The 26,137-nt window shown below is 48.8% G+C and overlaps 1 protein-coding gene and 1 non-coding gene across 12 annotated transcripts; both read right to left on the bottom strand.

The window, feature by feature from the left end:
* Positions 1-372: 372 nt before the first annotated feature.
* Positions 373-15,635, bottom strand: PABPC4 (poly(A) binding protein cytoplasmic 4). Of its 11 annotated transcripts, none has more exons than XM_027108997.1 (16): positions 14,512-15,627; positions 11,551-11,744; positions 10,709-10,824; positions 9,321-9,460; positions 8,866-8,960; positions 8,066-8,203; positions 7,358-7,453; positions 5,365-5,637; positions 4,922-5,009; positions 4,424-4,495; positions 3,787-3,873; positions 3,565-3,692; positions 2,341-2,434; positions 2,096-2,226; positions 1,739-1,841; positions 373-682 (listed from the first exon to the last, which is right to left on the bottom strand). In XM_027108997.1, exons 1-15 carry the CDS (start codon positions 14,702-14,704, stop codon positions 1,752-1,754), a joined length of 1,935 nt encoding a protein of 644 aa, XP_026964798.1. In that variant the 5' UTR covers positions 14,705-15,627; the 3' UTR covers positions 373-682; positions 1,739-1,751. The 11 variants fall into 11 exon arrangements, 8 of the variants coding, with proteins under 8 accessions (XP_026964798.1, XP_026964797.1, XP_026964796.1 ...); XM_027108996.1 differs by having other exon boundaries at positions 376-682; positions 1,782-1,841; positions 4,376-4,495; positions 14,512-15,629; XM_027108995.1 differs by having other exon boundaries at positions 376-682; positions 4,376-4,495.
* LOC113622521 (small nucleolar RNA SNORA55) lies at positions 6,953-7,087 on the bottom strand. Its single transcript, XR_003433562.1, has one exon. It is a non-coding gene; the product is annotated as a small nucleolar RNA SNORA55 (small nucleolar RNA).
* Positions 15,636-26,137: the final 10,502 nt, after the last annotated feature.

The raw sequence follows: 26,137 nt of genomic DNA, 5'->3' as shown, positions 1-26,137 counted from the left end.
ACAGTAGGAGATAAGAGGGGACTGGCAAACCCCGAGCAACACAGTCCAAGAAGGGAGAGGCAAGATAGGTTCTGCATGTCTCACCATGTGTCCTTGGAAAGCACGCCAATGCCACCCTTTACCCGATTTTCCTGTGCCAGACCCAAGCTCTGCTGTGACTGTACTAGACTTCTGTTCCCAATATAAAGGTCCTCCCACAGTAGAACACAATGGGACAGTTCTGCACACCTTGCTAATCCCAAATAATCTTATAACCATCAGGAAAGGATGGCAAGATATACAGAACTTCACTTGACCCTATTTACATCCAGAAATTACTTGCAGTGAAAACTGGAATTTATACAGAAAACTGTAGTCAGAGAAAAACAGAGGCAGTTTTATGGAGATTTTTTCTTTATTGAGAAACTTAAGACTTGGGTACATCAAATAAAACCAGTTTCTGGGGAGAAAAAATCAAACTCACAATAGAAAAAAAAAGTTAACACTGTTTGGGCCATATCAGAACCCAGAGAATATATTCTTTTAATTGAAAAATTCTAGGTGCTTCATAATTGACCTTTTGATACAAAATGACCTATTAAATTTGCAATTTGTGGTTCTTGGTGTTGAGGTCCATAGGACAAGCTAGGACGTCTTCAAACCTTGAGCTGAATTCCATGAGGGGTTATTTGGCTTTTGAATCCTGAAAAGAAAAGCACCGACACTATGAATACAAAATCAAAAAAACCTCAGAGACGCACGGGAATCTCTGATGTAAGTACTGTAGAGCAGGGTCTCAGCCTTGGTGCCCACTGACATTCTGGCCCAGATAATTCTTCTGTGGGGGCTGTCCTGTGTATTGCAGGACGTTTAGCTGCATCCCTGGCCTCTTCCCAATTAGATACCAGTAATATTCCCAGTTGTGACAACCAAAAATGTTTCCAGATATTGGCAAATGTCCTCTGAGAAGGCACCCCTGGTTAAGAACCAGTGCCTTCGAGGGTACTTGTATGTAAAGCCCCAACCTTGACCCTTCCTGGCCATCCTTGCTTAAACTCAAAATGACAGGGCTCAGGCCCTTGACAAGGGGCTATGACTATGCCAAGTCAAGCCCTACCAACACACGAGCTCTGGCCCTTACCATGTGCTCTTTGCCCTTGCCTCTGCCCATGTTCATTTGGTCCTCTCTTTTCTCCATCTGGAGGCAACCACCAGTCCTCGTCAGAGGTCCTAGTTAAGCTTCACTGCCCCAAGTCCCTGCAGACAGAGGCCCTGGCCCCCAAATGCAGAAGTCGATGGGAACACACCTTGTAACTGTAGCCAGGTGTGTCTGTCTCTCTCACTCTGACACCAAGGCCTCTGCCCGCTGTGTTTCCAGAGCTAAACTGTGGATGCCACACAACTGACCTCACAACCTCAAGCCAAACTAGGGAGATGTTCATAGAAATGAGGCTGTGGGATCGGATTATGACAATGCCTCATATATCCACCATTATTCGAGACAAACAAGGTGATTCTTGAGAAAGATCTAACCAGGTGCTCTTTATGGAGAAAACTGTTGTTTGTGTCTAATTTACCACCAGGACTCTCTTTTTTCCATATTAACTCATCCAGGTGACAGAAAAAACCCAGGTGACAGCCTGCCCAAGTTACCAGGTTAAGGGATAGAAACATGGCTCTACATATACACTGGCCCTAATCTTTCAGGGAGATGGGTCAAGAGTCATAACCATTGCAGAAAATAAAGAGCCAAACATACGGTTTGTCCTTGTCTAAGAGGTAGCAGCAGCAACAGCGCCCACCTTCTGGGCAGCTTCTTTCTTGGCATGATGAGCCTGTAGGACCGCCACAGCTTCATCCACCTGTGAGAAGCTTCAGGTGGTCAGTGACACCTGAGGAGAGCCCCTCCACCCCTCCCTGGCGCCCAGGCCCAGCGGTGGCCTCTCCTGGTGCTGACCGCTTTCCCAGATACCCACGCGCCAGCAGCCCTCAGGTCACACGAGGAGGTCACAGGGGCAGCAGACCCTTCTCTCTGCCGCCCCTGGGTGTCCAAGGCCACCCCCTGCCCTCCTGAGCCGAGTGAGCGGAAGCCGCGGGGGTCTGGGAACCTGCTCACCTTGGAGCGGAGAGACTCGGGGGACTCCAGCATGTGCAGCAGCTCCGAGTTGTCAATCTCCAGCAGCATCCCCGTGATCTTCCCAGCCAGGTTTGAGTGCATCGTCTGGATGAGCGGGAACAAACGTTCACCTGTGGGAAGGTATTCCGTGAAAAACCCAGTGGCATCCCAGTAGAGAAGGGACGCTGGTGTCCAGGTCAGTAGCAGCTCTGGCCCCCTCTTCTGCAAGCACGTGGGTCACTCACCCAGCATCTGTTTCTGTTCCTGCGGGGGTGCTGCGGCCAGCATGGAGGCGGTCAGCGGCTCCTGCCCCTGCACGTGGACCGCAGGCTGGGGTGCCTGGGAACCAGGAGAGGCGGTGGATTAGCACCCGGGTAAGTACAGTGACAGTGGTCATGTGCACAACCACTCGAGTCTACTGAGTTAAAGAGGAGAAGGAGGTAGTTGTCTTTGCTGTCAGGGAACTGACTGCAGTCTTGGGGATTCAGGGAGAGGAACAGAGTGGTGTGAGCAAAAACCACAACCAACCACAGCTAAAATGCCACGTGCTATTCGAAGAGAAGGGAAATGACTAAGAAAAGCCTACAATGCTACACAATCATTTACCAAATGATTTTACTTTACTCAAGGCTGCCCAAGACATCGAAGCCTTGTTAATAAATAAGGTACCATGAACATTTGTATGTGTAGCCCTTTCCTGAACGTTAGTTTTCCTTTAGGGTGAATTCCCAGTAGAGACTGGGTCGAAGGACATGAATAGGAAAATGCTTATAATTTCATCCTGTATCACTTTCACTGAACCGCATGTTTTTATTGTATTAAATGCTAAAGACCGTCAATACCAGTCACAGTGCTAAAAGTAGGGTCTTATAGGCAAAAATATTTCTCATAGTGCCAAGTTCTGGGAAATTTCCAACTCAGAGCACAGAGCAGGAGGAAGCAAGGCCCGCCCAGCACAGCTCCTTCAAGCAAACTGCAGAGTTCTGCCACAAGCTCTCTGCTTGGCCTGCCTGAGAGGCACAACTCTAGAGATAGCAGCTCCAGCTTAGAGAACCTGAGATCCAGGTCCAATTCCTCCACCCAGCCTAATACCTCTGAAGATGAACCTTTCATCTAAGATGTTCTTTGCCACCCAGTCACCTGGAGAGCAGCTAAGGATCAATTCGACCACTGGATGTGAAAGTGAAATGGAAGCTTCCAAGAGCCGAGAGAGCCCATGCACGCGGTGAGGAGAGCAGGAAGCACAGCTGCCTCCTCGGGGGCATTGCTGAGCCAACCATTATCAGAAGAACACTTGCAAGCCCCTTCTCTCCCACTAGAGTCCCCCAAGGGCAGGGTCACCACACGGGACACGGCTCCCTGACACAGAGCAGGCATTTAATACCTGTTGAGGGAATCCAAGCAAGGCAGCTTTTGAATCATGTGGAAGCAGGGGGGACCCTTCTAGGGTTCTGTTAGATGGACCTCACCTGCAGGGGCTGGATGGCGGGGTGAGGGCTGCGGACACTGGAGGCGTATTTGTAAGGTGCAACAGCCCGAGGAGCAGCGGCGGCAACGGCAGCACGAGGCGCTAGGCTCTGCACAGCTGTGGGAACACCTTAGGAAAAGGACAAGTAAAATTAAAGCCCATCGGTCTGGGCAAAGACCCGTCAAATCCCATCTTTCCCCATTCTGTGTGCATCCAATACCACCTCCAGACTGGCAGCTGTCAGTCAGCCCTTGCTGGGCGGCACCAGCCCCACCAAAGTCCATAGCCAAGCGGTCCGGGCACTCAGACCCTACAACAGACCAGCAAATGCACATCAGTGTTGGCAGCAGATGTCCAACTGGCCACGTCCCACGGAAGGAGCAATTCCAAAGCATGTTCATACAGCACACATCACACATGGGGCCACTACTGCTACTTTCGAGGAAGAGCCAACAGAAAACATACAACTCTTGCCACCTCTTGGAACACAGGACATAATCTGCAAAGAAGTCCCTTGAATCTCCCAACCCCACCCAAAGAACAGGCTGCCTCTGTCGTCATTCAGCTAACAAATTTCTACAATTAACCTTGTTCACGTGAGTCACCGATGAGGTAAAGAATCTTAAAAGGAACCAACACTCAGAACTCATACTGTTTCCCTGCTCCTTAAGTACCCACCTAAGCACACAGCTAAGAGTAAAGAACCAGGACCGGACAACACGGTGAGCCCAACGAACTGACCAACCCTGAGCAGAGCCTAGTCGTCCTGACTCCCTCCTCCCCGGGCCACACTTCAAGGCCAGTTTGCTCACCGACTCTCTGAGCGGTAGTAGGGAGGCCACGAGAGGCCGGAGCATTACCAGTTGGAGCCAGATGGCGAAGAGCTGGACGAGGCCCAGACTGGCGTATAGCACTTGGCATTCCTTGGAAGCCTGGTGAAGAGACAAAAAATGCACGTCACTCAACGCGAGAGTGGCTTCGACATATACACACTACCAAACGTAAAATAGATAGCTAGTGGGAAGCAGCCACATAGCACAGGGAGATCAGCTCGGTGGTTTGTGACCACCTAGAGGGGTGGGATTGGGGGGGGAGGGAGGGAGACGCAAAAGGGAAGAGATATGGGAACATATGTATATGTATAACTGATTCACTTTGTTATAAAGCAGAAACTAACACACCACTGTAAAGCAATTATACCCCAATAAAGATGTAAAAATAAATAAATTAATTTTAAAAAAATGCACGTCACTGATGAACGACACAGCCGAACCTAGGCTGTGCCTCAGAGGGGGCAGGGAGGGGAGGCCAGGACAGGTACATCCTGGGTGATCAAATCACTGTTCCCCACCACCTACCTTGAGGTCTCCCACCTTGCTGCCAGCGTGGATTAGGCCTCATCTGTGCTAACTGGTTAGGTGTGTAATATGGAGGTCTTCCCTGAGCCTGTAAGAAAGAGCAGCCAAGCCCTTTTATTTAAGGACCTGAAGCCACACTAGAGAAGTAGCTCATCTCACCTCATCTCACTACCAGGCCCTAGGCTAATTATTCAGGACAGAGGCGCTCTCTACTCAAGAGCTTGGGGGAGGGACAGCCAGTTAACAGGGACTCTTTTACTTTACCCCTGTCACTGTGTGTGCGCAACCACGAGTTAAGTCCTTCCTTGTTTTATTTGAAGGATCTTTACTGTGACATTCTAGAATTCCAATATCCAAAAATCCCTCTCCCCAACCACTGCGGACTATAGGAGCAGCTATCAGCAGGCAGGTTCCAAGGAGACATGAGCATACTGCATACCCACCTGTGGAACTGCTGGCACAAAGTAGCCCCCAGCTGCAGGCTGGAACTGATTTAAGATGGCATTGGCGGGGAGTGCTCTCATCCCGGCCACCCGCTGCATATACTGGTTGGTCAGGTGAGCCTTTCTCTCTTCTTTTCTCTGGGCCAGGGCAACATACAGTGGCTTGGAACCCACGATGCGTCCGTTCATCTCCGTGACTGCTTTGGTTGCCTCTTCAGGGGATGAGAAGCAGACAAACCCAAACCCTTTGCTTCTCCCATCCTCCAGCATCACCTACAAAATGAGACCAGCCACTTAGCACAAAGATGTCTGTGTGTTAAAACCTGGGTTCCACTCCAAGAGTTACCAGGTCTAGGTCAAGGCTTCACAGTCCAGTCCCACGATGGACCCCAGACCAACTGAGTCACCAACTGAATCACAAAGTCTAAAGGGAGAAACTAAGCTTTTTCCTTTTTAGATCCCCAGGTGACTCAAGTTCCCAAATACTGTGATATGGCTAATGGTTGAACCAGGAACCCAAAGATGTTTCCTCGTACCTAGAAGCATAGCTATCTCTGGGAACTCACAGAGATCTGGACATTAGCATCAAGCATCTTATTTGTAAAACTCATCTGCCCAAGACCTTGGTGAACAAAACTTAGTAAGCTCTTAGCAAGGTTAGGACATGCTTTTGAAATACATGTGGGCAGGAGTCATAAAATCAATGACTGCCACCATTAATTCAATGAGAATAAACACAGCAGAACTACAACCAGCCAGGAGACAAGCAGCTGGATTCTAGTCTCACTCTGTAATCTCTACATTTCACTCATGTCTTAGCTCACCGCCTGGTGAGCCTCCTGAAGAGGAGGACATGGGAGTAAAGATGTGTATCAACCCAACACCTGTCTACCAACGAGGTGGACCAGTAAGGTGTGTGAAAGTAATGTGACACCTTGATCTCGGGCATGGTGCCGGGAAACTTCAAGATACAGTTCTTTTGTTCTCTTCTTGCAAATGCCATCTTGACTCCTGTGCTGGTCCGCTAAGAGAGACTATCATTCCTTGCACTGCTGGAGGCCCGTCACGGGGGTGATAGGAGGGAGGGGGTGAGGAACTGAGGAAATTCCTGGGGGTGGCTTCTGGCCAATGCCCTGCGACCACTGATAATGCTCCTGGGTTGTGAGTGACAAGCTAAGGGCCAGGGCAGGGTCACCAAGTCTTTACCGGCCCGCTGGCCTCCTTTCTCATCCCCTGGAGGACTCTGTGACATCTGCCTCACCTCTGTGGAGCAGGCATAGAGTCTGCAACAGGCTATGCCCCAAAACTTTCTGATGCCATCAGTGCCCACCACACACCCAAAGCACCAAGGACACACAATACAACATCTTCGCCTAACCAGCATTCTCTTCTCACCCTTATCTTCACAAGGGGCTTTGTACTTACTCCCCCAGCTAACTCGGTTGCTACCATTATCAAAGAAAATCAAATAGATGATGCACGCTGCAAAACACGGAGAAACAAACTTTCCACTCCCTCTCCTTTAGGACACCAGATGGAAGTTCCCAACCCCAGCTCCAAAATCCTCACACACCTTCGTTCAAGGAATACGTGTGGCAGAGTTGTAGAGACAGGCCTCAAGACAAGTGAAAGACAACCCGTCTGGATTTCCCCTGCTCATGCTGTGGCACCATCTGTCCCCACACCAGCACAAAGCAGCAAAGAATGGGAAAGATTCAGGTGCTCTTGGGGGGCTGGCAGCGAGGCACTGAGTCAGATGCATCTCCACATCCCAGTACTTGGGAGACAGTGCAATGTTAACCTAACGAAATGTCATTTTCCAGAGCATATACTCAGATGGGTAACCGAATGCCAGGAGGAATTTGCTAGATGAATGTGGTAGCTACTCTCAGAAATGAAAATTTAGATCCTATTCCTTCAATGAAACAAATGCAATAAACCTCTGCAAGTTTACAACTTCTGCTTTCAATCCCTACATCTCAGTATAAAATACCTTAGCACTGGTGATTGATCCAAAAGGAGAAAACTCTTTCCTTAACTTTTCATCATCAATGGTGTCATCCAAGTTCTTAATGTAGAGGTTCACCCCCTGAAGCAGAAAGGTCTGTTAATTGCACTTCTATACCTCACACATTTCCTAAGACAGTGGTTCTCAAAATATGGGCTCCAGACATGCAATAGCAGTATCTCTGGGTACTTGTCAGAAATGTAAATTCTCAGGCCAGAACCCACACCTAAAGAATCAGAAGCTGTGGGACCCAGCAATCTGTTTTCATAAGCCCTGCAGGGGATCCTGATGCAGGCTCAAGGCTAAGAATCTACTGCTGAAGACTCTGACAGGACCATCGATACAGTCCCAGCCTTTCTCACAGCTGGTCTGGCTGACCACTGACCTAGCAGGGCTTTCCTTACACCGTTCCAAACAAAGTGGTATCATTTAAGTAAACAGAACGCACATGACTAAGAACAACAGGCTGAGGCTTCCAGAATAGAGTCCCTAAATGAATAAATTATCTTCATCCTTGTTCCAGAATCGCTGCTGTATCTGGTAGGTACATCCTGTTAAACCTGATGATCTTGAGAGAAATGAGAAGAGGAGACTCATGGTCCCCAAAAAGAAAGCCTGCCAAACTAAGGATGCTTTTGCCAACATCTCGTGGTACAGCCCCTGCTGGTAGGCTGGGCTGAGACCACCTCTTACCTGATACCGACTAATTCTCTCCTGTTTCAGCTGTTCAAATTTTCGTTTTAACTCGGCCTGCCGTTCCACTTTCTTCTGTGCACGGCCGACGAAAATGACTTTCCCACTGATTTCTTTTCCATTCATCTCCTCCACGGCCTGAAGAGGAAATACATGATTTTAAATCAAGATGCAGAGGCAGGGGCCTTGCTCTGGAGGTCTGTTAAGTCCCACCAAATATTCTGAGAGAAAAGTCGTCCCTACAGGGCTAAAAATTAATTTCACTCTGAAGTCAGCTAAGCCAATCCAAACTTCCTCATCAGTAAAATGGGGTTAATATTTAAATGGGTCACTGGTCCAGATAATTCAGTGAAAAAACTGTACAGCTGTATAAATACAAGCATGGTAGACATGAGCCTAGGTTGATAATCTGGCTGCCACTAAACTCCTCAGGTTCTTTCAGGGTATTGAGTGATACATGTTGAGGGCCTAGCACAATGGTGCTCCCGGAAGCGGCTACTGTTCTTTTATCAGATCAGCAACTCGGGGCCCTTGGTTCCCTCACCTATGAATGGGAACGAATGCCTGCCCTACTCTTTCAACCTACAGAACTGAACAGCTGAGGTGATGGGCACATGTCAAGTGCTTTGAAAACAGTTATGTGAAATCCCTCAGGAAGACAATTCCAGAGCACAGTGACCATGCATCACTACTAGGTACTCAGACAATTACAACTCAGCTCTACCATGTGCTGGCAAGGCCCTGCCCACACACTAGGGCCACTCCCTACAAATCCTCCCCGACCCTCATGGTGCTCTCACCTTATTGGCATCCTCGTGTTTTTCATAACTCACAAAGCCAAAGCCTTTGGATTTCCCACTGGGATCTCTCATCACCTTGACACTTAGAGTCTTACCTGTTACCAAAGACAGAACTATTAGTAACAGCATCTCTATCACAGCTCAAGGAGAGAAGGCTTCTCTAGGAGCCCACTTGAAGCAAGCTCCGGCTGAGCCCAGATGGACTCTAAGAAAGAGGCATCACGCCTGGCCTTCTACTTCTGACCAAGCTGCTGAGATGGCCTTGGGGATGGGACAAAGTAGGATGAAGCCAAGAGCCGAGGCCTGGAGTCTATTCCTATCTACCCTGTGGCCTCTGTCATACAAGGCATTTTACTTCTGGGTCTAGGTGGGCTCATCTGTTAAGTAAAAATAGATGAATTCCAGGTCTGGTGGACTGTGAAAGGGGACACGTGGGACAAAGGACCCTGACTTACCAAACTGGCTGAATAGCTCTTTCAGACTCTCATCATCCACCTCTTCCCCAAAGTTTTTGATATAAACATTGGTGAATTCCTTAGCTTTGGCTCCAAGCTCAGCTTCCCGCTCTTTTCGAGACTTGAATCTGCCCACAAACCTAAAAAGAAATCGTGAAAAACAGTGATCACTCAGAGGAACAAAACATGATTTCCAGGGGCCCGAAGGAACGCAGGTTAAAGGCTGACAGGAGAGGTTAAAACACACGAGTTCCCATCCAACCACCAAGAGAGCAAGCTCAGAGACGTCCCAACTCCCCAGCAGAAAGAGAAAGAGGCAGGACTGTCCTACAAGGACCAGCCCCAGGGCTCCTGGCTCAGGCCAGGGCTCCTCCTACCACATCACACTGCCTTCGTGAAGAAACCTGATGACCATGTTTTTAAAACGTTCATTTCTGTGCATCTATGTAAATGCATAGAAAAGGTCTGGAAGGATACAAACCAAACTGTTAACAGTGGTTAATCCTAGGAGTGAGACTGTTGGAGTGAACTAAGAGGTAGGCTTTGCTTTTTTTACTTTATTTGTTTTGGTGCTGTTTACACTTAATAGGGAAAGGTATCCATACATGAAAAATCTTTAGGCTTTTTTCCAGTGATACCTTTAGAAGACCTGACCACTGGGTACATGCACATCATTAACACAAGCCATCGCCTGGTCTGTTCAGTAACACAAAGGACAGAAATGACTCTTGCTTGTCATAACCAAGATTTATTGTCCCTTCTCTCCCTGCATGGCTTAACTAAGATCCCCATCTCTCCATTCTGAAATAACCACACCAAAGCAACAAGGTCTATTATGAACAGTCTTCTGCAATGGGATAAGACTTTTCATTGTAACCAAATTAATTATTGCTGTGGAGCCAGCCTTGTATTTGAAGACCACTGAGTCATAAGTTAGCCACGTGGAGGGGACAATTTGCATCAACCCCTAGCGAGTGACCCCACGGAAAGACCTGAATCACAGAAGGCCAAGGTCACATGACTAGTACACAGCTCCTGGTCAGTCCAGGGCCCTCTCCACTCTGCTGCTGGCCAAGACCCCTGCTCAGAGTGGGCTTAAGAGCTGCCTTCCAGCCAGCCCCTGTTGCCGACGCTCACAAAACCCACAGATGGATGCTTTTAAGGGAGAGGCGGCAGGCCAGCCATGGCTTGGGCAGAAAGCCCACCTTGGCGAGTCAAAAGGGCTGCCACGGCTCGGGCAGGGAGACTCACCAGCCCTGGAGTGGAGAGGTAGGAGCAGGCCACACTTGGGCCGAGAACCAGTAGCCGCCTTGTGTGTGCCAGTTAATACCGAGGTGGGGCCACGGCTGGCTCATGCGACGGCTGTTGCTCCGGACTGGGACACTCACACTTTGCGGTCATTGAGGAGCATGCCATTCATCTTCTCGATAGCCTTGTCGGCAGCCTCCTGGGTCTCGAAGTGGACAAAGGCATAACCCTTAGAGCCGTTCTCATCACACACCACCTGTCAAAGACAAGGCGGGCCACTTCAGCGCCACTGCCCAGCTGCAGAGACTCGAGAGCCGTGTGGGCTCCTGGGTCTGAGAGGCCTCTAGCCCATCCATGTTCAAAAGGCAGGAGACTACAGCAGGTACCCAATAATGTTCCATTTAAAAATGGTAGCCACCATTAAGCTCCTTCTATTCCAAATGTTTTCTTACTTCATTAAAAAAAAAATATTAAGATCTGGGTGCAAAACCACAGGGCTACAGAATGACGAACCACTTTCCAAGCCCACAACAGAATTTCAGTCTAGTGTGGAGCCAGACATGTAAACCACCACCACACGAGCTGTACAAAATGCTCCACATAAACAGGTGCGTGGAGAAGGAAGAGGGTGAATTCATGCTTCTAACATGACTAAGTACAGCTTCCTGGAGACCAGAGGCATTGCTCTGGTACTTTCCAGCCCCCCACTCCCCAGGAGAAACCTTTTGATGCCTTCCAAAGCTAGAAAACAGGAAGGATATTTCAGGCAGAGGGAAGAATAAACAAAGACACGAAAGCGCCTGCTGGTTTATGCTGGGCTGTGGCACCGACGTTTGCTGCAGTGAACTTTTAGACTTCAGAGCCATTTCCAGCATTTTGGAAATTATCATACCCGGTCACCCAATTCCAAGCAATTCCCCATCTGGTATTTGTTGTCATGATTCTGTAATTATTCTGCTGAAATCATTTAATCAGTGTTTACCTTGCAGGACAGAATGTTTCCAAATGCCGAAAAAGTATCATAAAGTGCCTTGTTATCTATAGATTTGTCCAGGTTCTTGATGAAGACATTTCCCACGCCAGATTTTCGCAAAGAGGGATCCCTCTGAGACCACATGATACGGATTGGCTTTCCCTTAATCACATCAAAGTTCATGGTATCCAAGGCCCGCTCAGCTGCAAGAGAGAAACGTATTTCAGTCAAGGATATAAAACGTTACCTGCCACCATCCCAGGAACAGATAACTCCAGAACTTTCAAGGTAAGCACTCTGATGAAATTCAACTCTATCAAAATTAAAGGACATCAGATTCCTCTAGGCTGCAGTGCCACTGAGGCTAAGTTCTAGCTAATCGTCCTCCTTCATGGCAGAAGTCTCAACCCCTCTGGGGTAAGGAGGTTATGCAAGATAATCTAAATGGGTTTATAGCACCAGGATCAAATAACACCTCACATTTGACTAAGCTTTATCATTTATAAACGACTTTGCAGCCTACTGCCCACCAGGATGAAGGTGGAAGAGGTGAAATGATCCCTCTTATAAAATGGACAAACTCATGTTCAGGATGGCTAAACGGTATAGCTAACTACTGACTAAGAAACTAATGGCGGACTTTCTGATTATTTTTCAGTAAGGTATTGCATCAGCATTATCAACTAGCTGTCACTTAGTTTACAACCTGTCTATGAGACAATGACTAAAAAAACCTGTGAGCGTTCGATTGGGGAAAATGTGCTATCTCCAAATTCAGCCCAGTTTCTTATATTTTCAATTTCTGAGAACAGAAATTGATTCTGACAAAAAAGCCTCAATCATCAAAATGATGGCCACACATGGAAATGTTCTTTGTATCATCAGGACAAGAAGGATGAAACTGCAACCCCTTTCTGCCTAAGTTGACAGTGGAGGCAGGCCCTGCACCTAGTGGTTTCTAGGCTACCTAGAAGTCTTCATCTGCGTTCTACGGAATTCCAGGACTTTCAAATGCCCTGGTGCCCAACAAAGTTCTCAACCCAGTGCTTGGGGACGCTTCCTTAGCTTCCCAACCCAATCCATGTATACACCACGGAGACCATTTAAAGAACCAGAGACCAAAATAACCCCTACCTGTCTGCAGAACACTTCTCTTTACTGGTAGCAAAAAGGACCCAGACCCACTTCCCCTGACTTATGCACTGACATCTCCCAGAATCTCCTCCTCCATGAAGGGATGGGGGTAGAGGGTGTTTCTCCCCCCTCAAGGCACCGTCTCACTTAAAACAGGGACACAATCCCTAACTCTGCCCCTCCACAGGCTCAGCTGTCCAGTCAGCCAGCAAGGTATCTCCTTTGCCCTATTTCCAACCATCTTTCCCACTTTCCTCAGGTGGGCTGGCTCAGCGTGAGAGGGGAGGAGATCAGGGAAAGTGGGGACGGCAGATCCAAGTCAGTGCAAGTCCGGGACAGAAAGAAGGGCTCGCTTGTGAGGACTCTGCGATCCACAGCCTGGGACCCCTAACTGTGTTGCGTGAATTAGCAGCCCATTTCAACACAGCTCCTGTCTATTTCCGGAGAGGGCTGCACAAGGCAACTCGGCTTCGTCTGACAAATCTGGCTGCGCTTATTTATAGCAGGGAGAGGTCCTGCAGAGGTATGTGTTGGCAGACACACTAACCAATGGCTTCTGCTACTATCTCTAAGTGACAGGACTTTCGCTCAGAAGAGTCAAGGAGGCAGACAACAGCCAATGTGCCCACCACTCCCCCCTTAAAAGGCCACACTCAGCTACCTTCTTTGTGCCCTGCGGCCAGAGCACACTGAACTGACGGTAGCAGTGCCTTGTGTCTCTCAACAAGTCCAATTCTCTGGTCTCAGCTGCATCCTGGGCAAGTGACATTCTCTGTGCTTCACGGACAGTGAACAAAGTGGTGACAAAAATAGGGACCCGGAGATCCTTGGCCACAGAATGGCTTGTTTCTCCCAGTAATGGTCTCTACAGTTGTTCCCTTTTATTCTGGAGTCACGTGCAGCCCCTGATTAGGTTTCTTCTGGCCTCACTCGGGCCAGGCCTGCAGCATACCTCTCCACGCTCCAGGCTACGGCCCCAGTCAGGGCTGGCAGAGCACTGCACCCACAGTCCCAGCTTAGCCTCCCACCTTTTGCAGCTGCTTTTCTCCCTCAGAAGTCCTATTTTCTTCAGATGGGATGAAGTAAAAGGGTTTTGTCAAGTATAAAGCACTGTGCACAGGTTGAGGCCATAATCCCCACCAGCCTAGCGGATTTCCAAGAGGCGCTTCCCCAGACTACCTGCGTACCACGCTCCACAGCCCAGGGCTTGTCCAGAGAAAGAACTCCTCCGCCCCGGTGGCAAGCACGCAGAGGAGGGAGCTGGCCCAGCACCACACACTCTCTGGTGGTGCCAACACAAGTGCCTGCTCAAGTTCAACACACAACATTGTTCCCCCACTTTCTACCTGCCCGGAAAAACCCCTCACCAGCACAAAGTCAAAGACTCTCAGCCCAGGGTACAGTAAGGGGAGGGGCAACAGCTCTAGCTAGGTAACATTTTTTAAGTAATTGTGTCTCAATCATCCTGTCCCTTCCGCAGGCCTGTGAGGGGCCCGAACACCTGGCCACTGACCAGGCAAGGCTCACAGAGCAAACCGCCCACATACGGAATGACAGCGACTTCCTTCTGGTCCTGTTTTACAGCCTCCTTGGGCTCCACCAGCACCCATCAGCCCAAGGTCACCCGGTTAGCAAGTGTTGTGGAAGCAAGACTGAAACTGTGGTCGTCTGATGCCAGGATCCCGCGTTCTCAACTCCCATGGCCCGTCCCCGACTAGGGCTTCTGTGGCAACGTGCTGTCGCGATGCCCTCTCCACGGGGGTGGGGACCTGCCCGGAGAAGGAATCTTAGGGTCCCCAAAGAGCCCACGGACTTGTGGCCACCGCTTATACTCACCGTCAGCCGGCTGCTGGAAGTTGACATAGGCATAACCCAGGGAGCGGCGGGTGATCATGTCGCGGCAGACCCGGATGGACAGCACAGGCCCCGCAGGACTGAACTTTTCATACAGCATGGCCTCGGTGACGTCCGAGTGCAGGTCACCCACGTACAGGGAGGCCATGGGGTAGCTGCTGGCCGCAGCGTTCATCTCCCCAGCCCCCAGCACCCCGAGCCCCGCCAGGAGGACTTCTTAGGGGGGGCCACACAGGACAAAGGGGGCTCCGCTCCGAGCCGCGGCCCACAGGTGGCAGTGAAGCTCAGAGAAGCTGGAGTCGGCTCCGAGGGCCGGAGAGGAGTGCGGAGACGGCTCGGACGAGACTGCCCACCCGCAGACAAAAGGCTCTCAAAAACAATATGGCCCTCCCTGGGAGTTTGTTAATTTTCAGCTGTTCTGGTCTGGAAGCTCCCAATTTCAAAAAATGAAAACAATGAAAACGGGGACTGTCCTCCAAATTACAAAAATTCTTCCCGAGGCAAGCCAGTGGTGCCCACGGCGGCCTCCGGAACGTGCGTTTCTCTATAAATATAGGCCTCGGGCTCCCGACGGTTTAAGATTACAGCAACCCAGGGAAGAGGGAAACCAAATATTTGTCGGTGCCGACTCGGCAAGCCCCGGGCGGCCGGAGCGCGCAGCCGCCTCCCACGCCGGGCCGGCGAAGGGCAGCGCGGACACGTGGAGCGCGGAGGCCGGCGCGCGGGGGGCGAGGGCGGCGGGCGCGGGGCTGCCACGCGGCGCGGCCGAGAGGCGGGCTGAGGCGCGTGGACGCGGGCGCGCGAGCGGCTCACCACCGGACCGACGGACGGGGACCGACGAACGCCCAGGTGCGGCAGCGGCGGCGGCGGCGGGGTCGGGCAGGCCGGAAGCGTGCAAAAGTGACTTCCCCGCGGGTTCTCCGAGGAGGATTCGCTCTTTTTTTTTTCTTTCTTTCTTTTTTTTTAAGATTTTAAAGGGTTTTCGGGGTTTTTTTTATCTTTTTCTCTTTTTTTTTCCCTTCAGGCTGCTAGGCCCGAAAGCGGCGGAGGCTGCGGCGACCCGGGGCGGAGAGAGGCGGCCGGGGGAGCCACCGCTCCATTTATACCCGCCCGCCCCGGGCGCTGCTGGTCGAAGGGCGCCTCGCGACCTGGGCGCAGTCGTGCCCGCCCACTCGGCCCGGGGGCCCGAGGCGGGGCGGCCACGCGAGAGGGTCCCGGCACGGCCGCGCGGCGCCACAGCGTCCCCTGGCGCGCGGAGGACCGCTCCGCTGGGGCCTCCGCCGGACCCAACGGCCGCTTTCCCTACGAGTGGGTAGGGAGTAAATCACCCGCCCCTCCGGGACTAGAACCCAGGGATAGAGTTACCCACCGGCACGCATCATATTTATAATCGATGTCTTGCCTAACTGTAAAATAAAGATGACATAAGATAAATTATAGTTACATAATAGGTGCTCCGCTATGTAAATGACTGGGCCCAAATAACGGAGAAGACGTTCTGAAGTTTTTAGAATACTGGGACCTAAAGGTAGAATCATTGGGAACACGACAGCTACTAATGCAGTAGTGCCCGTGGGTGACGGGATTCTCTGGAAAGATGAACAAATTTGGGGAAAGCTTCAATAAAACAAAATACAATCATCTTTCTATTTACAAGGTAGTGGTGTTCCTGGAAATTTAGTTGATATTTAAGGGCACAAAATATGTTCTGTTCCCATGTAAAAGGGAGTCAGGGTCTAAGCTCTGATAGTTATGAAAAGATTTTTTATCTGCATGAGGGTCTGGCAGGTCATTTGAAAGTCATGTGGTACATGGGACAAGTCTACTCCATGTGGCCCTGTCCCCATGCATTGCAAGATATAATAGAGATGGCATCTCTTCTTCCATAAATGCCAGGAACCACCCTTATCATCACTGTGATGACCAAAAATGGAAATTACTAAAAGCACACAGACACTCCCATTGAAAAGCATTGATTTGATTAAATGAATGAAGAAATATTAGTATTATATATTCATTCAAAGAAATGGGCTCACTCTCTGTCAATACCGGATAAAGGTGCTGGGGGATACCATGATGGACAAGGCAGAGGAAGTCCCTCTCTCCCTCATGAAGTTTATATTCTAGTTAGTATAGTAAATCAAGAAACATTTAGGGAGCACTCCATCTATAGGTAGATCCCCTCCTCAGGGAAGACTTCCTAGACCACCCAGTGGTTTAAAGCCTGCCAGCACTGTTCATCCCAGCACAGTGGGTCTGTACTGGATAGATGGTATGATCTGTCAAGAGAAAGAATGAGTCCAGGGTTGGGAAGAGGAAGGAAAAAAAACTTCATGGTGAGGACATGGCTGCAGGTGAGGTCTCTGCAGCTGAGGATTCTGTAGTATAGCAGGAATGTCAGAGCTTTGTTTTCTGGATTCATTCATTTGTCATTCAACAAACTTTATGTGGCATTTCTAAGAGCCAGTCTTGCTCTGTTCCAAGTGCTGGGGAAGACATGCAAGCTAAACATTCATGGACCATCCTGCCCTTATGAAGGAGAGAGATGAAAAGCAAGCAAATATGGGTGTGTATAGAACTTGTGAAAAGGGCTTTGAATCTAGAGACTTTTTGAGTGTAAGAGCAGGGGAAACCCAGCCCCATCCTCCCAGCAGGAGGTCAGTTCCACCTACAAAAGCTCTATTTCCTATAAGCAACAATGGCTCTGCCCCTCAGGAAGGAAGACCCTTCCTTGTCCACAGACAGAGTCTTTGAGATCTTGGAGGTTTGGTCCAGGCAAAAGACAGCACAACTCTGGACCGTTGTCACATCTCTGGGCCTCCTCCATCTGTATGATGGGCTCAGTCAGCCCTTTAAGGAAGAAGGGCCCAGTATCTGCCCACTAGAGGGAAGATATTCTTCCCTTCGTATCCTCCAAGGAAAGCTTCCTGGAGGAGGTAGCAATGAAACTGGACCTTTAAAAGAAGGTCGTGTTTTGGAAGGTAGAAATGGATGGAGGCAGGGAGATCATTCTACAGACCGAAGTACAGAGACGGATAAACCATTTGTTAGCTTAGTAAGTCATTTTACACTCTTGGGGCTTAGTTTCCTCATTGGTAGAATAGATATGATATGAGATAGTATACGTATAACTTTACACAGTGCCAGGCATACAAGAAGTATTTGGTAGACAGTGGATAATATAATACTGTATTATTACAACATGACATTTTCAAGGTTGCTATGAGTAGCCCAATGAGGCTAGAACGTAGGGGTGTGTGTGTGTGTGTGTGTGTGTGTGTGTGTGTGTGTGTGTGTAGTGGGGAAGGAAACTGCAAAACAGAATTGAAATCTTGCAGAGGTCCTTGAATGCCATTCTAGAGTGTGGCATTTCCCAGGAGTAATTGATCCAATAAATACTATTATTTGGAAATAATGACATTAATAGCTAACACTGCACAGTACTTCCTACACCCCAGGCAGTATTCCAAGCTCTGTAGAGTAACTGGCCAAGATGAAAAAGCTGGCAAGAGTGGATTGAGGCTTAAGTTTTTTCTTGCTCTAAATCTCATGCTGTCTAAAATAATACAGGCAGACCTTGTTTCATTGTGCTTCACTTTCACAGATACTGTGTTTTCTACAAAGGTGTGTGGCGACCCTGTGTCAAGCAGCCCATTGGTGCCATGTTTCCAACAGCATTTGCTCACTTGGTGTCTCTGTGTCCCATTTTGGCAATTCTCACAGTATTTCAAACGTTTTCATCATTACTGTATTTGTTATGGTGATCTGTGATCAGTGATCTTTGATGTTATGACAGCCAAAAGATTATGACGTGCTGAAAGCTCAGATGATGGTTAGCATTTTTTAGCAATAAAGTACTGTTCAGTTAAGGTATGTACATTGTTCTTTTATTTATTTTAATTTTTGGCTGTGCCACGTGGCTTGCGGGATCTCAGTTCCCCAACCAGGAATCAAACCCGGGCCACGGCAGTGAAAGCCAGGAATCCTAACCACTTGGCCACCAGGGAACTCCCTACGGTGTTCTTTTAGACATTATGCTACTGCACATTTGACTACAGTATAGTGTAAACATAACTTTTATACGCACTGGGACACCAAAAAGTTCATGTGACTGGCTTTATTGTGATATTTGCTTTATTGCAGTGCTCTGAAACCCAGTTTCCAAGGTCTGCCTGCACTAATAATGATGACTAACATGTATCGAGGCTTGCACACATCATTTCATTTCATGCTCACAACAGTCATAGAAAGTCAGTGCTATCATCCATCACTTTGCAAATGAGGGAACTGAGGCTCGGGAGGTTGAGTGACTTGTCCGCGGCTTGACCCCTGGTAGCTGGTGGGACACTGGGAGCCATGGAAACGTGCCATCCTAACTCCTTCCAGAAAGCCTGCTGTAGGGGTGTATTTGATTGACAGCTGCTGCCCCTCTGGCTCCACCATCGTGTTCGCGCAGGGGCCACAGCCAATGACGAGCATGGAGGAGGTATGAGTGCCAGCCTATTCCTGCCTAGCATGAGTCTCTCCTACAGGATATCCTCAGCTTTAGGACTCCCCATCTATCTGGCCAAGATTCTCTCGAAGCTACGCTGTAGTGTGAAGATTTTCCTACCCAATCCTTCCTTCCCACTCTCCCACCAGGTGTCAGATCTACGTCATGGTCTGAAGGCTCTCCCTGCTGCTTCTACTCCCATCTCCTTTATCTTTCATTGGCATTTTCCTGATAAATCTCTCGCACACCTAATCCCATCTTGGTGTCTGCTTCTCGAATCTCTGACACACCAACCATGTGCTACTGACTCTTAACAATCCTGCCTCTTGCGGGTGATCCCTGAGGTTGACAAAGCAGTTCACACACACTAATCCTTTCATGTCTACAAGAAGTATGTTCAGCAACTCTGCGTCTGAGCACCAGTGAACAGGAACCTGTCATGAAGTTCTGGTGGCCATAAGCAGGGAAATGGACACCCAGGAGGAATATGGATGTGTGTACTGCAGTCTGCAGAGCCCAGGGTAGCTCTGCAGGCTGCAGCCTGGCTTCCTGACCCATAGTCTGGCTTTGACACAGAAATAGGTCCAGAGAAAAGAAGGAAGCCTCAGCAGGCTCCACTCATAGCTGGACGAAATCATCCCTCAAAAGTAGCCAGCTGCCCTTGCTCTAATTCACTCACCGTGCTGACTCCTCATGTGAAATCTCTGATGTTGGGAAAGAACTCACCCACCCAGAAAGGGGTGATCTTGGTGGCTAGCAGGGTTAAAGCCAGTGGATGCCGTGTATGAGAAAGAGCCCAAATTCCCTGCCTTTCTGGTAGAAATCCTCTCGATATCACCTGGGAGCTTCTTAGCAATGCAGCTTCTCAGGCCCCACCCCCTGCCTATTGAATGAGAATCTGCATTTTATCAAGATCCCCAAGAACGTTGTAGAAGCTCCATACTGCTGTGTCCTACTCACCACCACTCTGCTCGGCCCAGGCCCCAGGCACTTTTGATACCCATACAATGCAATATTATTCAGCTAATGAGAATAATAACGTACTGGCACACGCTACAACATGAATGAACCTTGAAAACATCATGCTAAATGAAAGAGTCAGTCACAAAAGATAGCATATTGTAGGATTCCATTTACATGAAATGTCCAGAAGAGGCAAATCCAAAGAGACAGAAAGTAAATTGGCGGTTCCTAGGGCTGGGGGTGGGAGGACCCTGGAAGGAAATGGGGAGTGACTGCCAACAGATGGGGGGTTTCATTCTGGGTTGATGAAAACGTTCTAGAATTGATTGGGATTATGGTTGTACAGCTCTGTGAATACACTCAAGGCAACTGAATTGCACACTTTAAGTGGGTGAATTGTATGACTTGTGAATTATAGCTCAGTGAAACTGGGATATATATAAAAGGGTCTGCCTCAAAGAATTGTTGTGAGAACTCACTAAAACCATGCGTGTAGAGCTTTGGTTCTGCAAGAATAGCTACCATGGAGCAGGCACAGACCCTACCTTTGAGTAGCTCACAGTCTAGTGAAAGAAATGACACAGGCGTAAGAAACCAAAAATCCAGAAATGAATGGATAATGATCTCTAAATTAGGTACAGATAACATGTTGGGCAGATCGTAAGAGAGAGAAGTAACTTGATTATTCATCCATCCATCCATCCATCTATTCATCTATCCAGTAATTGCCTGACACCTATTATATGCTGGATATGGGGAGCAGAAATGAATAGATGAGAGGCGGGCATGCAAACATGTAAGTTCCATCACAGCATGATAAATGCCTTGGAGAGGACATACTGTAAGTCCAAGGTGGGGGGGGAGGGTGTAATTAACTAACTAAAAAGGCCAGAAAGGGTCTCTCCAAAAGGGAACAGCTGGGCCCTTCTCTTTTTTCTGATCTAACCTACTTTTCCTTTCAAACTAAAGAACAATGCTTGCTTATTGAAACAAACCAAACTCTGAAGAAGAGAATAAAAATAAAGGCAAATTTCCCTCTCCCCAATGGAATCACTGTTTTGTGGATTTCTTTTATACTTCTCTCTGTGGTCATAGAAATGTACATCTACTTGGCACTGTGTCATGGCATGCACTCAGGTCAACCCAGGTAGATCTAACAAGTTCCTTGCCAATAAGGGTGAACCATAATTTGCTCAAACATTTTCTACTCACAGATACACATTGTTTTCAGGTTGGAGCCATGATAAAATATTGCCATGAACATCTTGACTTTAATTACCAGGGCCTTTAATTTGGCTGGATAGTCTCAAAAATGGGATTGCAAGGGTCAAAGAGTACATGTATTTTAAATTTTAACAGGCACTACCAGAGTTTTCCAAAAGTTTGTTGTAATTCAGTCTCCCAAGAGAAATGTATGAAAAGGCCCAGTTCCCTGCATCTTTGCCAGCTCTGAATGTTATCAATTTTAAATATTTTCCTCAATCTAATAGGTAATGGTATTTTGTCGCTGTTGTGCTGTTGGTGCTAATAGGGTGACTGTCTTTTCATATGGTTATTGGCATTTCCTTGTCTTTATTTGTGAGTTGACTGAGCCTGTGTTTGAAACAAGCAAATGGCATTTACAATGCAAATGGACCCTTAGCAGAAGACATTCTGTGTAGAGTCTGTGCAAAGAGCCCAGAGGAGGAAATCTGTTGAGAGAATTATAAGTGGTTTAATGTTGATAACTTTGCAGAAAGATGAGAATGGCAGGAAATAAAACTGGATATGTGGATAGAGGGCCAGATCTTAAAGTGTTTTCATGCCATACCCCTAGAATCCCTAGACTTTATCCCCTAGGTGGTAGAGCCACCTCTACCTGGATGGCTGGTAAGGAGTTTGAAATAGTGCGTACATTCGTGTCCTAGGGCTGCTGTAACAAAGTACCACAAATCGGGTGGCTTGAAAAAACAGACATGTTTTGTCTCACAGCTCTGGAGGCTCCCTCTGAAACCTGTAGGGGAATCTATCTTTGCCTCTTCCTGGCTTCTGGTGGTACCTACAGTCTTTGGTGTTCTTTGGCTTGTGGATGCATCACTCCAAATCTGTCCTCACATGGCGTTCTCCCTCTGTTTCCATCTTCACATCATCTTCCCTCTTCTTATAAGGACACCAACTTTACTGGATCAGGGGCCCACCCTATTCCAGCACGACCTCATCTTAACTAATTTCATCTGCAACGAAACTATTTCCAAACAAGATCACATTCTGAAATGACTGGGGGTTAGGAATTCAACATAGTTTTTTGCAGGAGAGGGGGGTACTCGATTCAACCGATAAGGATGGGAAAAGGGTACTCATAAAGAGGCCATTTAATGGAGCTCAAATGAGGACAGTGAAAGCAAGGACAGACAAAAAAGGATGCATCCCAGAGAAATTTAGGAAGCAGAATCAATAGGAGTTGGTGATGGAATGTGAAGGGTGGCAGAATATGCTACTTTGGCATATTGGTTATTTTGAGCTGTAGTGTAGGCACCTGAAAAACAGTACATGCAAAGAGAGGCTTTCTCTGAATTCCCCTTATCTGCCTAAAGACGGATCTTCCAGAAGGAACTGAATTGTCAAAAATCCACTCCCTGGACATTTCATCACCCAGGAAGATTGACTCTCACATCATAGGAGAAGACACTAGACATCAACACCACACCCAGACCAACTTCGTCGCAAACTGTTATATCTCCCATCTTCTAAGGGCCCATTCACTTTCCTAGAAATCATTTTCTCTCTTCTAAAAGGCCTAGATCTCCCCTCTTCTTTCTCTGTTAACTCTAAACCACTTCAGGGAGTTACTCACTTTTCCCTGGGTGTCTGCCATGTGTACCTGAGGTATACATGTTAATAAACTTGTTTGTTTTTCCCTTTTTAACCTGTCTTTTATTACAGGGGTCTCAGCCCAGAATTCGGTAGGAGAGAGAGAAAATTATTTTTTCCCCCCTACAAATGCAAGGGAAGGTGAGGGAGAAAAAGACACTTCCAGACTTCCAGCTTAGGGTATTGGATAGATGGGGACTCAGTGGGGAGGGAGGATGCCCAGCAAAGAGCTAGGTATACTAGCCCAGGTGGCCCCGCAGAAGAGAGGTTGCAGGTCAGTATTTCTCACCTGGACCAATGCCATAGCTTCTTAGTTGGCTGCCTGCTCCAGTTTTTGTTGCTTTTCCAATCCACTTTTCGTACAGCGGCCAGAGTAGACTTTTAAAAACCTTTTCCCCTGTATAAAACTCTTCAAGTTTTCTCATTGCTCTTAAAATAATACCAGACTCTTTGCTGTAACTTACAAAGCCCTGCACCGAGCTAATTGACACCCTTCTCCCCAATCTCATTTCACCTCATGCCTTGTTTAAGCTGCTCCAGCCACACAGCCCTTCTTTTTGTTCTTTGAACCCTTCCCATTTCTGGGCCTTTGCACATGCTCTCCCTGGGCTTGGAAGGCTCTTCCCCCAGTGACTCCCTGCCTGGCTTATTCACATTCTTTAGGTGCCACCCTAAATACCACCTCCCCCAAAAGGCCCTTCATGTCCATCCTGTCTAAGGCAGCATGGCCACCACTTTACTCTGTCAATTTCCTTCACATCCCATATCACTGTCTGTCAGTTCTAGTAAGACCAATTTACTAGACTATAACCTGTACCAAGTCAAGGAACCACGTCTGTCTTGTCCACCCTTGTATCCCCAATGCCTGGCACAATGTCTGGCTTGGAGTAGGTTTCCCTGCATTTTGGCTGAGTGAACAACAGGCCATATAGGATTGTGAGTCATCAGCATAAGTATGATGGAGGAAGCCAGTGGAGGGGAGAAGGTAGGACGTTGAAACCCTGGGGAGCATCCACTTTGAAGGGGCAGTGAAGGAGACTGAGGAGGATCCAGAGAGGTGAGAACAGTGACGGTGGTGCTCGCTGGATGGGATTTCAAACCATAAATCCATCCAGGGAGGCTTCCTAAGATGGGGGTGCCTAGAGGTGTTCGTTACTGAAGAAGATGAGCCAATGGAAGAAATAGAAGCTCCCAGGTGGAGCGAAGAATCATGAGACAGGGTCCCCACGGCATGAGGAGGGGGTGTGGCCTGGGGCTCTGGAGTAGGGATTAGCCTGGGACAGAGAAATGGCACGCCCCTCCGTGGTCCCTCCTTAGGAGGAGAGGACAGGGTACCTGTTCAGACTCTTCTGGAAGCACTCTTCCCTAGTTTCCTACATACACCCCAGCTGCACTGGCCTCTTGGTCCTTTAGGACCTTTGCATTAGCTGCGACTTCTCCTGGCAGGCACCTTTCTCATTCTCCTGGTCTCAGCTCAGGTATCTCCTCCTGCAAGAGACCACCTCTGCTAGGAGGTGCCTCTGCAATTCCCTATCCTGGCGCTCTTCCTTCCCAGAATGAATGAAGGTCTAGAAGGCACCATTCATCGCGACTGTGAGCTCCGTGGGGCAGGCCCGGAGGTCTTGCGCAAGCCTGTATCTTCAGTTCCTCGCATATAGCAGGTGCCCAGTGCCACCCCCCTCCCACTCATCTAGTTGCACCCTTCCCATTTCAGGCATCAGTCGGTGTCTCTTCGCACCCTATTGCCCCAACCACCTTCAGCCAAACACCAAGCCATGGACCCTGGTCCCACCTACTAGAACCTCCAAACCTACCGACCCTCCCTTCCACTCCTGCTGGGCTCTCAGCCTGGGGGTCCTCCTCACCCCTCCCATTCTCAGCTCAGAGCTGTCTTTCCAAAGTGCAAATCCTGCCCTGCCCCTCCCTTGCTCAACCCCTTCCAGAACTCTTCTTTGCCTTTGGAATACACTTTAAATGCCTTAAAAGTTTCCCAAAGTCTTGCCTCTGCTCTCCTCTCCTCCTGCCCCATAGCCCTGCCCTCTACCTTCCAGTAGAGCTCCAGCCTTTTCGAAATCCAGCTCAGACCTCTGTCCCTTTCCTTCCTCACGTGGCTGTACTGGAAAGGGCTCCTCCCCCACCGCCGGGGGGTGCCAGGTTGTCCACCTTGCTCACCATCACACTCCTGGTATTTAGCACAAGGCGGCACAGAGCATCCTCCTTCCCCAACCCCTTCATCAAACAGCTAATGAACTGGCGGCACGGAGGGCAGTTTTGTTTTGCAGGAGAGTGGAGGAGTAATGGTTTTCCAGCAGCAGTGGGGAAGGACCACTCTCAGTGGGGGTGGGGGGTAGCGGCAGAGGGAGTCAAGACTTCCAGTAGGTAGAAAGCTTTCGAGTGAGGCAGGCTACAGAGGGTGGGTCACGAGGGTGAATGAAGCAGTGCGGTCCAGTGGTTAAGGGTGGGGTCTGAGTCATCAAGCTATAGGTGACAGAAAGCCACCTTCATGGAACCCCTTAGTTCCTGAGCATGAGCAGAGTGATCGTACATGGGAGCCCTTGTTGCTGGATTGGAGGCCACAGGACCTGATGAGAGGTGACCCCAAAGTCCTAACTGTGATCAGCCTGAACTGGCCCAGGAAGCTGGGCTCTCGTGAGTGCACCGGACACATAGTCCAGAATCCTGGGGCTGATACTGAGATGGGAGGATCACAGAAGAATCTACTTATCTGGAAAGGCCATGAATCAGCACAGGGAGATAAAAGAAAGCAGATTTTGGGTTGGGTAGAGGGTGGGGCTCGTGCGAGTGCTGGTGGGAAGGGCTGGTTCCCTCTCCCCTCAGGTCCCCATGGCTTGTCCCTGGATGCCGGCAATGGCCCCCTCATACACCTTCAGGAGCCCCTGCCATACACCCTGCACTGGGCAGCCAGAATTCGTTTTAAAAAATGTAAATGAGACATGTCACTGGTCTCACACAGCTGAAATCCTGTTAAAGGCTTCCCATGGCTCTTAAGATAGAGTTGGTGATAAAATGGTGTTTTCCAAACTGAGGTGGGAAGGGGGATGATGTTAGGTAAGGCACGGAGGAACATTTTTTTATTTCAACTGTGTATTAGGAAAAAGATGTGGTATGTCAATTCTTTGATGTCACGAATATTTGGGCTTAGAGTAAGGATACAAAGGAAGCCAATTTAAAGGAAAAAATTAAGGCAATGAGAGTACAATTGGAGGCCCATGAAGGGGGTGCTCGATCTCAAGGCCCCTCTTCAGTCTCATCTGGTCCTCTCACTCCTCCCTCCCTGGCTCT

This window comes from Aethalodelphis obliquidens, unplaced genomic scaffold (genome assembly GCF_003676395.1).
Source record: "Aethalodelphis obliquidens isolate GAN/ISIS:26980383/991018 unplaced genomic scaffold, ASM367639v1 scaffold9, whole genome shotgun sequence".
Lineage (NCBI taxonomy): Eukaryota > Metazoa > Chordata > Mammalia > Artiodactyla > Delphinidae > Aethalodelphis > Aethalodelphis obliquidens.
This window is presented reverse-complemented; position numbering and strand designations above follow the sequence as displayed.